The sequence below is a fragment of the Uloborus diversus genome, chromosome 1 (genome assembly GCF_026930045.1).
Source record: "Uloborus diversus isolate 005 chromosome 1, Udiv.v.3.1, whole genome shotgun sequence".
Lineage (NCBI taxonomy): Eukaryota > Metazoa > Arthropoda > Arachnida > Araneae > Uloboridae > Uloborus > Uloborus diversus.
In genome coordinates, this window is record NC_072731.1 from 222,222,337 (window position 1) to 222,236,182 (window position 13,846).

A 13,846-nucleotide genomic window follows, 5' to 3' on the forward strand; every position below is an offset into this window, starting at 1 on the left:
ACCATATCGTTGCCAATACACGTGAGTAAAGATGCGAATTAAATATTTTGGACCGTGAATGGCAACACTAAATGGCATTTCATCATTTGGGTTGTCATCGGCAAAAGCGTTAAACGATGAAAGGGCACCGATTTAAGTATTTTGAAAAAATATTAAACTTAAAGAAATTATTTAAAAAATGGTCAGATTCTATGTTTTTAAGCATGCTCTTTCAGAAAAAAATACTTTTAAAATTTTGGAAACTACCCCATTCATTCTCTTGATTATTTAAATAGTACAATAACTTTCCTACTTCAATAGGAACAGTTATCAGCTTTAAAACCCATCCGCAAAAAAGGTTTTGCACGTTTTCCAGTCCACTCCTTTACAACGCTTCCATTAAAGGCGGCAAACCGGTGCCCCTTCCAATGAAGGAGGCGCTGCTCGAGAAGTATTCATTAAACAAGACACCTTGTCATTCCGGTGATGGATTGAACAGTTGATTGCCTCGTAATGGCCAATATCTGAGCCTCGGAGTCAAGTTTGATACGTGTGGAAAATTGCTTTCGCAGTTTCTCCCTCTCGAGAGAGATAGAAAATTACAGCAACGCGGCAAAGTAAATCTTATGTGTATACCTTTCATTCACTTTAGCCCCAACTTTCGTACCCAAATTCGACTAAATTTAATCATCTTCCCTTATCGATTCTAAATAGAGTGGGAGAGGGGGATGGTTAACGCGAAGCCTACATCCCACTTAGTTCGTATCTAAAGGACAAACATTTGTGATAGAGCCGCACATAGTAAAATTTATCCAAGATACAAATTAAGCTCGGGATTTGAACCTAACCTCTTACTGCCATCGTGGATAAAGAAAGGATTAATATTAATACACATGTGCATTCCAGTAACAAATGTTAGTTTCCCTTTGCATTTTTTTTTTTTTTTTTTTTGAGAACAAGGTTTTTTTTTTACGCAGCTGAATTTTTTCATTGAATTAAAACTTGTAGTTTAAATTTCAGTGTTTAAACTATGATTAAAATCATAAAATTAGAAAATAGTTTTTAATATTATCAAGACTTAAAAATAATTTTAAGTCTTGATAATATTAAAACTATTTTAGGTGAAGTATTTATAATTAAATATTACGTAGGATCTAAGTGAAACAAACATCTATTTCAAGGCTTTGAGAAGTTTTCTCATAAGAGAGAAGTGTATTAAAATATATACTAACGACAAGGAAGTTGTTCGTAAATATTCCTTTTTGTTTTCCATTTTAGTTTTTAAAAAATAACGAATTTGACTCGAAGTTAAAAAACAAATACTTTACTCAGTTTCCAAACGTGCTTAGAAATTACTATTAGTTAAATCATTTCTGGTCATTTATACAAATAACAGATTATTCTTAGACAGTATCAAGTGATTCAGATGCTTTGCTTTGAGTAAAGCGTTATTAGAAATGTATACTAGTTATTTTTTTCTTAAATTTACGGATTTTAATGCAAAACAATGCACGTTGCAAGTTAAGCGTTAAATAAGAAATAGCACTTAATTGCAAAAATTGCACATTACTGCCATGTTCCATCAGTCTGCAATTTGTGCAATTAAACGATGTTATTTCTTATTTCACCTTTCAAGCACAAAGGTGTTTATTCAACTCTCAAGTTAAGCGTGTCTCTATATTTTTACTGTGAAGATATTTACCGAAGTTTGGAAAAACTTAAATGCATTGGATATAATTAATTCACGTATTTTAGTTACTTATTTTAAATACATGTTAATGAGCATGTCAATGACTATCTTAGCTCGATTCAAGATCACAAAACAGTCACACGGAAGATTGACTGCACTGCAAGCTCCATGTTAATGCCGTAAAACCACTTCTACAGCAAGACCCTGTTGGGAAGGGGGGATTCGTTTTGCTTCAAAGGAGCAGTCTGCCACATGATTCAATACAATGCTTTCATAAGTTTAGCAAAATAGGCACAATAGTATAAATTTACGTGCATTCCTCATTTTATATTTATACCACATATTGATAAAATATTGAATTAATGCATATCGTTGGATATTAAATGTCCTTTTCTGTGTATATATCCATCATCGGTGTGCATAATTATTGCATTTAGTAAGAGAAAAGTTGCACAAATGAGAATTTATTGCCTCTTTAACGGTATTTGCGAAGAATATTTTAACTATTCAATGTGTTATAACTCTGTATCGTGATTATATATATACAAACAGTCAGACCCCGATTTAACGAACCCGTATTTAACGAACGAATTTCGCGATTTAACAAATTTTTCTTTTTCTACGACTAAAATCAAAAAGGCAAAAAACCCGACTAGTAAACCCCGCATTAATAAATTATTTTCACAGCCTTTTTTTTTTTTTTTTTTGTTCATTTGAGTTAGGAAATATTGGATTGTTTTCAAAATGGGACATCCATATTGTTCGAAATAGAAAAAGCCTTTTTTTGTAATCAATCAGCATTTTTTGACGGGCAAGGGTGCAACCAATGAATATTGATTTTGATGCAGAAAGCAATAATAAAACTCACATTAAAACTTACTTTTTCAAATGCTTTACATGGTCTGGAAACTAAAAGCTTATCTCATGCAGTAGGCTGCAAATGATACAGTATTTTCTACTCTCCATAAAGTTGAAAGATAACTATTTCGAGTCAAATACGAAGGAAATTTTCAAACATCTATTACCCATTAGTTTAAAATTTCAACTTAACTAGTGTGTAATAAGTCGTGAAATGCTGAATAAAAAGTTTCTAATTTAGCTTCACTTTCTAATTATGGATATTTTTGCGTAGTTGCTTATTAGGGGTTTAGGGGTTTTAGATAAGGTAAGTGCAGTTTTTTTTTAAGTTTTTTTCGCACCCCGATATTACGAATAACTCCGATTTAACGTGTAAGCGTTTTGGTCCCGATGAATTCGCTAAATCGAGGTCCTACTATATATATATATATATATATATATATATATATATATATATATATATATATATATATATATATATATATATATATATATATATATATACATAGGGTGGTTATAAAATAACGTAAGGTGTTCAGAGACCTCTAGCGAGTGAAGTATTGGAAGAAACATTGCCAAATTTCATGGGTGTACACAATAGACCATGGGATTTCGAATTCTGAAATAAAAATATTAGTACCAAAAATCGTCACCAGTGGAAATTTTGGCGTTTAAAGGTGTATTACTGAATATTGCAGAATAAAATGCTAACTGACAAAATATTTATAAATTTTATTCACAAAGAACGATTTTTACTAACAAATGATGTTCAATATGACCAACATTACGGTACTTTCAATTTACTGCACACAATGCACAATCCGGGAGGGAAGGGGAAGAGTTAATGTCTCCTACCTGTAATGTTATTCGAGTTTTCAAAGTTGAGATATCGGGAGCATGTCTTAGATACACAACACCGTTAGGAAATCTCCATGACCAAACGTCACAAGGTGAAGATTGGGCGACCACGGTGGCCCCATCGTAGGAAATGCATGACTAATAAAACCGTTATCAAAGAAATGTTGCTGCCATACACTCAATACCCAAAACCAAACGTGGGGTGGCTCACCATCTTATTCAATTCAAGAAAATATTATTCAAAAAAAGAAATCTTTGCTTCCGCGCCGAAATTTCTTCCTGACGGCTTTTGCTAATATTCTTCTCTTGTTGTAAATTGAAATTTGTTCTTGGTTTTATTGAACCTCATTTGTAAGCAACGAAAACCTGTAGTAAACAACTTGATAAGTACTGCCTTTGTTGGCATTTAGTTCCTTAGTATTCGCAAGTAATACGTTTTTGTAGCGGCAAAATTCCCGCTTGTGGTAACCTTTGGTACAATTTTTTATTGCAGAAATCGAAATCCCATGGTCTGCTATGTACGCCCAATAAATTTGACAATGTTTCTTCCAATACTTCACTTGCTACGGCGCTCTGAACACCTCATGTTATTTTATAACCACCTTGTGTATATATATATATATATATATATATATATATATATATATATATATATATATACATATAATAAAATAAGATGTTTGTGTGTGTGTGTGTGGCGCGCTTCCCGGGAAAACGGTAAGGCCTAGAAAGATGAAATTTGGTATACATATACAGTTTCTGCCGTAGATGTACACCTCAGGCTTCGATTTTTGATATTTTAAGTAGAAAAAAAGTTATTTAATGTTTCATGTGTTTTTTTGCACATTTTAGTACTTTTTACCTCACAGACACCGAACCAATCGCACCACACAAATATCTTTTGTACTATAGTGTTGGAAATTTAATTTCCAATAAGATGAAAGAAAAATTTTTGAAGATAGAGCATTTTTTGTATTTTTTACGAATTTTTGAAAAAACCTTTAATTTGCAGTTTTTTCCGGGTTTTATTTTTTTCTAATATCATCCTGCGAGAAGTATCGAAGCCTCATTTCTAAAATTTAAGTTGGTAATAGTAGAAACATTTCACCCTCTTAAGATGAAAAAATTTCTTAAAAATACGCAATAGTTTTTTTTTTTACAATTTTTTTTTTTTTTAAATGCTGAACACATCATGTCTTTCCACGCATCGGTCGAAAAAAGGTTTTTCAATCCTTTATGCCTCTGACGTCACTACTTGGATTTCGATTCGATATTTACGACGGAATCTTAATCGCAAACAATGTTAATCATTTTTTTTTTACTATATAGCTTACTTCTACATTTTATGACGTGATGACCACGGGTTTTTCCGGCAGCGCTTGCTTTTTTTCTTTCCTTTTTTTGTTTTATTTAGGGATTGCATTTATTTCTTTCTCCATCCCCCCCACCCCCAAGCTGGACGTTTTGCTGCATCTATAAAACGAAACATTTCATAGTTGTGCGCATTGAATTCAATAAAAACAGAGAGATTTTCTTTTCTTTGTCAAATGCTACTTTTTACACACTACGTGAAATTTTGTAGATAACTTTTTTTTTTTGCTCAACTTAAATAAAAAAAAGCAGTTTTTTGACTGATCTTTAATTTTATTATGAAATGGGCGGGGAGGTTAAAATAAATAGAGATGGATAAGAAAATTTAGAGATAGATCGTAAAGGTAGATAGCCGCCGAAGGCGGCAATCTTGGCGTAAAAATGTGAATGGCACAAAAAAAGATAGAGATGAATTGTTAATACTGCTGCCAAATTTATTTAAACAGCCGCCGAAGGCGTCAAACTTGAAGTAAAAAGGTAAATGACAAGTTAGCCAAATAGCCGCCGTAGGTGGATGCTTGCACAGAAAGGCGAATGGCGTAAGAAGGCGAACCAGCTGGTCGCCGCAGGCGCCTAGTATATATATATATATATATATATATATATATATATATATATATATATATATATATATATATATATATATATATATATATATATATATATATATATATATATATATATATATATATATGTGTGTGTGTGTGTGTGTGTGTGTGGTGTGTGTGTGTGTGTGTGTGTGTGTGTGTGTGTGTGTGTGTGTGTGTGTGTGTGTGTGTGTGTGTGTTAGTTTAACTTTTAAAAACATGAGCTCCAACAAGTATTCATATTTTATTGCACGAGTAATAAAATTTCAAAAATGCAGAAAGAACAACCAACGCAGTCACAATGTATTCCAACGAAAAGAGTATGGTAAGCGAAAAAATTGAAAACACCAAAAGACAGCAATGCTTTAATTTCTTTAACCTAAATTAATATTAGTAGTTTTAGAACAAGAATTTTCCGTGAAATGTTACAAATTTTGCTATGCTAATTTTGCAATAGTGAGAATAGATTCCAATTAATTCAATACAAACTATAGATGAAATTCAGTTTTGATTAATAAGAAAGATATGGCATGTTCCCTTTTCTGATAGAAAATGTATTAACAACTTTGATAGCAACTTATCATATCCGTTAAGAAATAAAAAGAATAATTTTGGAGTTTCGGAAATATGATTAATTTGTTTAATTGTCTTTAAAAGGATAATGCATCTGCTAATAACTTTGGCAGGAAGGGTAATTTAATAAAACGTTTGTTTACACAACGCAAAATAATTGCTCTAATAATTTTCCTTTAAGTGATTAATAAATTTGACGTAAAATATTCTTGCAGATATTTTGCATTCACCGTCTTTTATCCGCATTCCTTTCTCTTTTTTCCGCAAAAATTCAAGTTAAAAAGTAATATTCAATTAATACGCCATATTTAAACATTTTTCTAAATATTACTTATCACTTAAGAAAACGATGAGATGGGGGCGTCAAATAAGGCCATGTAAGCCAAAAGGGTCACTTTTCTATGTAGGAATAGCAAATTTTCGCCAGATCATAACTTTATCGTCATCAAAAAGCCTAACTAGTCATAAAGTGTTATCAACAAGCAGCTTCTTATCAGGCAAAAGCGTAGCAAAATTTATTATCAAGAAAAGTTTTGTCAAAGTTAACGGATCTTATTTTACAGTAAGTTTTGTTTCTCGTGGTTCAATGTAGTTTGCTAGTGTAAAAAAGTCTCTGATTGTTCAAAACAGCTTAATCAATTCAGTTAATGAATTCAAATAGAAAAATGTCCTTGCGTACTGTCATTTTTTTCTGTGATTTAATAATACTAGAAAAGCAGTCTGTACTGAAATGAAGCCATGATCGGACACCAATGTTCCTATTAAGACACCGAAGGACTAGGTGGAAGATATAATCCTGTACAGCATATGCTGTTCATATGTGCATGAATTGTCGCTGGAGTGAAAAGCAAACAGATATGGAATTTTTGGTAATGTTTTAGATCTTATCAAATATAGTTTGATAAAAAAAGAATTGGATTCATGAATTTTTCGAATTTTGACGAATTTGCATGTTTTAAGATATAATGAGTCCTTTTTTGCCATGTTTAAAAAAAATATCCGTCTGGGTGTCTAAATGACTGTGTGCGTAACTGTTTCTTTTCTTTTTTTTTTTTTTTTTTTTTTTTTTTGTGTGTGTGTGTGTGTGACAACTCTACAGCAAAAACTACTGCATGAAATAGAACGAAATTTGGTACACATATGACCCCCTTGGGAATTGGTGCTTATTAGTTTTTGACGCCAATTTCTCCAAGGGGATGGAGAATATAGCGTTTTTTTTCGTTATAAGTGTCTGTTACATCTCAGAAGGTAACGGGCATTATCAAACATAATTTGGTTTATATGTTGATCTTAACAGGTACAGGTGCTGATTCTATTTTGATGGCAATAGCTACAAAGGTGATTGAGAAATCGAGCGTTTTTTCTCTATACTTGTGGCTGATATAGTTCAAGACATAATGAACAGAATCAAACACAATTTGGTCGGCAGGTAGACTTTGGAGGGTACAAGAGCTTGTTCAATTTTGGCAGCAATAGTTCAAAGAGAGTTGTACAGATCAAGCGTTATTTCTTGTTCATTGCGAGTGCTCTATCTCAAGCAATAATGCTACGTTTGAGATTAAATATGAACCTACGCGAAAACAGTTGGTGATTCAATTTCGGTGCCAATCGTTCCAAGGAGGGATGACTTTTGCTAATTTTTGTACGAATAAAAATAGCATAATTAATACAACAATGTAAAAGTTAAATTACATTAAAAATCGTCTGCTAGAGATAGGTTGTCACAAAAGGTTGTAGTCAAGTGATCGGAAAAATCTCAATGACTTTTAAAAAAACTATCTGTTGCCATCTTATGTTTGTTAACAAACAAAATGTTTGTGGTTAAAATAAGTAAGGTTTTTCAAATGATTTTCAATTTTTGTTCTTTGATTTTATTTTTTCGAGGATATTTCGATAATTGGGAAATGGTACAAAGGTCAAATTTTTGCGTGTGTTATTTTGTTTCGGTAACCTTGCTGTTCTATGCTAACCCTGTGCAAATAGATCACTCCTTCCTTTTTGGTTACTCATGCAAAGGAAAAACATTCCTCGCACAGGCATTGCTGTTAAAATTTTAACGCCAGTGAATTAAGACTGTCACTTTCCCCATTATAGAAATCTTCCTGATTATGAAAATAACAGAATTTTATAGTAGCGATTAAAATAAAAATTATACGTTAGATCCAAGAAAAGAATTCAAAAGATAGATATAGAAGAAAGTTTCGAGATGGCCACAACGCATTAGTTCAGAATTGACCTTGTTGGGAATCCGGGTTCTTAATAAGGACAAATAACTTTTTTTCTTTTAGAATTTTCTTTAGCATCTTTTTAGATTAATTTCCTATGAAAATAAACAACAAAGTAAATAAACTAAACGTGAAACTGGGCTGAATTTCTTCGCAATATTATTAAATGTATACAAAACTAAAAGAAAACAAAAATCAGCCAATATTTTTAAACTTTTGAGATGGGGAAAATCAGCTTGAGCAACTGTGGGATAATCAACACATTGCATGACTGCTAGTAGATGTGGAACAAAAATGCAATCATATTTTCCGACATGATATCCGTTTATTGCATCGCATAAGTTATCGGCAAATAATTACTTTGTCATAGCGAATGAATGATGATTACGGAACAATAAATCTCACCTTGTTGTTGGGATAGGTTCCGTCCTTGTCGCTCGCTTGTACTTGTGTCACTTTCGTACCGGGCGGCATGCCTTCCAGTACGGTTTCCTGTTCTCGTTCAATGAATAGCGGAATTTCGTCATTCACGTCTTCTAGGACGATGTACACGGTGGCTTCAGAAGCGAGTTGTTGAATGCCATTGTTCTGAAAACACAGAGAAGGTCTAATTACATACATAAAAATAAATAAATAAGTACGTGTGCATATGTATTGTGTGTATGTGTGTCTGTGTGCGTGTGTGACTGTGTATATGTGTGGGTATGCGTGTGCGTGTACGACTGTGTGGGCATGTACGCGAGTAACTGTGTGTGTGTCTGGGGGCCGGCTGTGTAACTATCTGTGTGTGTATCTATCTGTGTGTGTGTGTCTATCTGTGTGTTTGTGTGTCTATCTCTGTGTGTGTGTGTGTCTGTCTGTGCGTGTGTGTGTGTCTGTCTGTGCGTGTGTGTGTGTCTGTCTGTGCGTGTGTGTGTGTTTTCTCACTACGTTACAACGTAACCATTCTTGGTGGCGCATCACTCAGAAGAGAGCTTGACAAATTTTTGATTCTATTTTGAAAGAAAGAGAAAAGAAAATAGGAAATGTCAAATTTTGTTGGGAAATCAAAACGCTAAATCGTCCCTTTGATCTGCTGTCGACCTGTCCACTTGAGTGGAAGACTAATACTTAATATGTTCCAAAGGCGAAACAGGAGGTTGGAGTTATCCCCAAAACTCTTGGCTTTAATCCATATTCCCAATGCTAATTTGGTAAAATACATATGTCTAAAAATTGCTATAACCGAAAGCCCACCCCACCCCCTCTCCAGGAGAAAATTCTGACCTGCTATGTTCGACCCTTCCCTACGAGAAAGTTTTTGTTGAGATAGTGATACGCATAATATGTGCATTTTTGAGCTGTTAAATGTATGTAATTCTTGTGGTGCTTGGACACAATGCATAAAATGTTATCTCCTAATACATCCAGAAGAAAGAGAGGGATCTAAAGTTGAAACATTGAAATTCTGTTTCCTTTCCATTTTCCCGAGGAAGCCGAAGGACCAAAGAAAACAAGGACTTTTAAAACGAGAACTATTTTATTACAAGTCGGTCGCATGTTGAATTATGTGTGCACATTTTAACTAACGGAACAGAATCATTCTTTTTATTTCGGAATGGAAAGGGAAATTTACATTTGCTCTTTGGGTTTTTTTATTTAACTTGATAACACGAGCAGAGCCACTTGGGTACAGCTAGTGTTGAATAAACATCAATACTTTTTAAAAATATACAGTCGACTCGCGCTACAACGCGATTCGGCTTATGCGAAATGTCTATAACGCGAGTTCTTCTCGAGTAATGAATTTTAGAGCTGACGCGAATTCCTCTCCCACAGTACAAAAATGTTTGGCACTATAGTTTCGACAGAAAGCAGATCAGTTCATCATTCTTTCTTCATATATTTCTTCTTCATACGAGGTTCTTGATGCGAATGCTTTGTCAGGGGAGGACTGATAATCTGATCGCGCAGCATAAATCATTTTTAAGTTATAAATTTAATTACTGTATTTTCTGTACAGAACTATAATACGGCTCAGGGCCGTATACAAGAGAGGGGGGTTCTTACGGTTTAACCCCCCCCCCCCACCGAAAATTTCGGTTTGACATTAAAATGTTCACTTATATTTAAAAATTTCCAAAAAATCTTGTTCCAAAACTCAAATGTCTTTTATATGTATATTAATTGCGTAAAACGCTTTCATAATAGATAATCCGACAACTTGAACATTAGCACAAATAGCGCAAAGCTCCGCAGAAAAGTTTTTAAAAACTCCCCGAAATTATTTTCTGGTTATACAGCCCTGATACGGCTGCATTTATATATTACTATACACTGTACGTCCCGTACTGTTTTATTTTATGTCTCTCTCTCCCATTGATCATTGATTTTGTGCATCGTAACAGTAGTTTATGTAGAATAATACAGCTTTTTTTAAAAAGTCTGTAAAAAGTCCCTTCTGTATGTAATAAATGGTTTAAAGCAGTTTGTGAGGTGTTTATAAATGCCTAAAATAATTAGATATGCTCATAAAAAATTCGTATAGATACCCTTTTCCACAACGCGAAATTTCGACTTACGCGAGTGGTCTTGGAACACATCCCTCGCATAAGTCGAGACTCGACTGTAGAAGGAAAGTGCACGTGGCATAAGCAACATTTCCCGTAGATTTCCGAGACTTAGATCAAAGCCACGAAATTTCTATGACTACATTAATATAAATAAACACAAAAGTAACTGGTCGCAACTGTTATACACTGGTGTAAGAAATTAAGAGAATTTTCAGATTTGGTCAATTATCTCCAGAACTACTGGATCGATTTTAATGAAATTTGGTATGTACATTCATTGAAACAATACAAAACAAATAACCATCCAAAATTTAAAAGAACACAAGCATGATCATAAATAACACTCGTCAGAGCCGGGTGGTATGAAACAGTGTTTGCAAAAGTGCTGCAAAAAATGGGTTAGTTTGGGTTATGGTCCCCTCTAACAGACATATAGGCCATGCAGTGTGGCTTCATACTTAAAATAGCTTATGGGATCCTGAGGCGATCGTTTCCACTCGTTCAACAACGCTGTTCTCAGGCTATGGATGGCTCCCGTAGGGGTGTTGCGAGTTGATATTGCCCTCCCAAGAGCGTCCGAGACATGCTCTATAGGATTGGAGTCTAGAGATCTGCTTGGCCAATCCATTCCGTGAATATACTCCCCTTCAGAAAATTCGTCGACCAGAAGAGCACCATGTAGCCTTGTTTTAACATCCAATAAAATTAACTCAGGGCTAACAGTGCACTTCAAGATGTGAGCATATTGCTTCAAGTTCACATCCCTATACCTCGCAATTGTCACAGAGCCTCGGTCAAAGGCATGGAGGGGTGTACAGCCATCCAACATGATGCCTGCCCAGACCGTCAAACCTCCTCCTCCATTGGAGGGCAAGTAGTTGGTATCGGTTCAGCTTAACCGATTATTATTGTCCTACGTTCATATGGATAGAAGCAGGAACCCGCTACCTACCCTCTAAAATCCGCAAAATCGGCCATTATGGCGTTGGTGGTTTGACGGTCTGGATAGGCATCAAGTTGGATGGCTGCACACCCCTCCATGTCTTTGACAGAGGTTGTGGGACAGTTGCGAGGTATAGGGATGTGGTCTTGGAGCCCTATGCTCACATCTTGAGGGGCGCTGTTATCCCTGAGTTAATTTCAATAGATGTTAACACAAGGCCACATGGTGCTCTTCTGGTCGACGAATTTCGGGAAAGGGAGGATATTCACTGTGTGGATTGGCCAAGTATATATCTTGACTCCAACCCTATAGAGCATATCTGGGACGCTCTCGGGAGAGCAAAACCAACTCACAACACGCCCTACGGGGACCATCCATAGCCTGAGAACAGCGTTGTTGAACGAGTGGAAACGATTGCCCCAGGATCCCGTAACTGCTTCATTTTAAGTATGAAGTCACACTGCAAGGCCTACATGTCTGTTAGAGAGGACCATTTGACCATACCCCCTACTAACCCATTTTTTTTTTTTTGTTCAATTTTGGAACCGCTGTTTCATACCATCCGACTCTAGCGAGTGTTATTTATGATCAGGAGTGCGTATTTCAAAATTTGGATGGTTATTTTTTTGTATTGTTTTAATGTATGTACATACCAAATTTTATTAAAATCGGTCCAGTAGTTCTGGAGATAATGGACCAAATCTGAAAATTCTCTTAATTTCTTACACCAGTGTAATAACAAAAGAGTATTGTGAATGGGGTTATGATCGAGATGCTGAGATTTTAATTAATTTTAATGAAATAAGAAGAATATGAAGGAACTTAATAGTGCAGATATTGTTTCTTTCGAAAGTGTAGGAAATATTAATTTGGAAGCTCTTCATTTCTTTACGAAATTCCAAATAAAATATTTTTATTTTTTAAATGAAAAAAAAAAATTTTTTTTAAAGAAGTATCATCGCACTTTGAAAGCATGAAATACAAGGATGTACAAAGTAAGAGACACAAGGGACATAATATCTAAAAATATGGCAGTGAGTCCACAAATTTTTCCGACACTCTTTTACACTAGTAGGTACACTAATTTAATGACATCTAATTTAATATCAAAAAGAAAAACTTTACACATTGATTTTTTTTGTCCCTGCAATTGTTTGAGTCTTCTTAAAAGAGTTTGAAACGAAAGCAAAAATGAGACCAAAATTTACATAATAAGTTCAGAAAGAAACGGGACGAAATTCGTTAATTGTAGAAAATTCGAAAAAGAAAGCGTTCCAACTTTTCTGAGAATGAAGTGATATGCACTTTAAGAAGCCCAAAAACAAAAGACTAAAAATTTGCCCCGCGTAATAAATAGCAAAGAAATTTCTCCCAAGCACATAAAGATTGCTCGCAATTATTTCTACTAGAACAAAGCAAAAAATAACTTCATTAGATTTTTAGCTTAGGAGCAGGGTTTCCATGGCGACCGGATCGTCCTCCAAAAATTAAGTCAGAATAACAACCGAACCTGGCAACCGCCGTCGGTATCTCATTAACAGCGGATGCCAGATGCAGAATCTCGAATTCAACGTAACAATCTAATTTCGCGATGGCGGAAATATGAAACCTTCGGGACAGGGAAAAATTATTGCGGCCAAAACTATGCCCTTTGTTCTTAGAACAGATCGTGTCGCATATGAATCGGGGGGTGTCACGCCGTAAATAATTTAATTTTCTCTTGAACGCGCATTGGTTTGAATTGGAGCTCAAGAATGTTCACACATTTTACGTGCGAAATATGATTGTGGAGTGGAGAGTTGGTGAACGATATTTTTCGGAGCTGTAATTTAATTCGGTTACACAAACAAAGATTTTTCTTTTTTCTAATTTAGAATACGTAAGAAAAAAGGAAAGAAAAGAAGCAAATGAAACCGTGGAAATATGCGCCTTTATAAAATCCATAAAACTTGTTAATTTAAAAATAAATAGACAAAAATAAATAGATTTGTTAATTCACACCTTTCTTTTAAAATAATTGTTTGATTCGAAAAAAAACTTTTTGTTAAAAAGTCTCCATTGGGCCACATTACGTTTTTGTTCAACGACTGGAATGAAAATCGAACCTAAGAAATTAATAATACTGGAAAGAAAATTTGTGCTTCAAAAAAAAAAAAAAAATACAGAGATTTGAGAGAGATTTTTCTTTTTTTTTTATCGATGGGGGAGGA

General features: G+C 34.4%; 1 protein-coding gene across 1 annotated transcript in view; it reads right to left on the reverse strand.

Moving 5' to 3' along the window:
* Positions 1 to 13,846, reverse strand: part of LOC129218889 (neural-cadherin-like) — a 539,341-nt gene that overhangs the window by 461,344 nt on the left and 64,151 nt on the right. Inside the window, exon 12 of the mRNA XM_054853212.1 lies at positions 8,547 to 8,729. Coding sequence (XP_054709187.1) covers positions 8,547 to 8,729 — 183 coding nt within the window. The remainder of the gene's footprint in view (positions 1 to 8,546; positions 8,730 to 13,846) is intronic.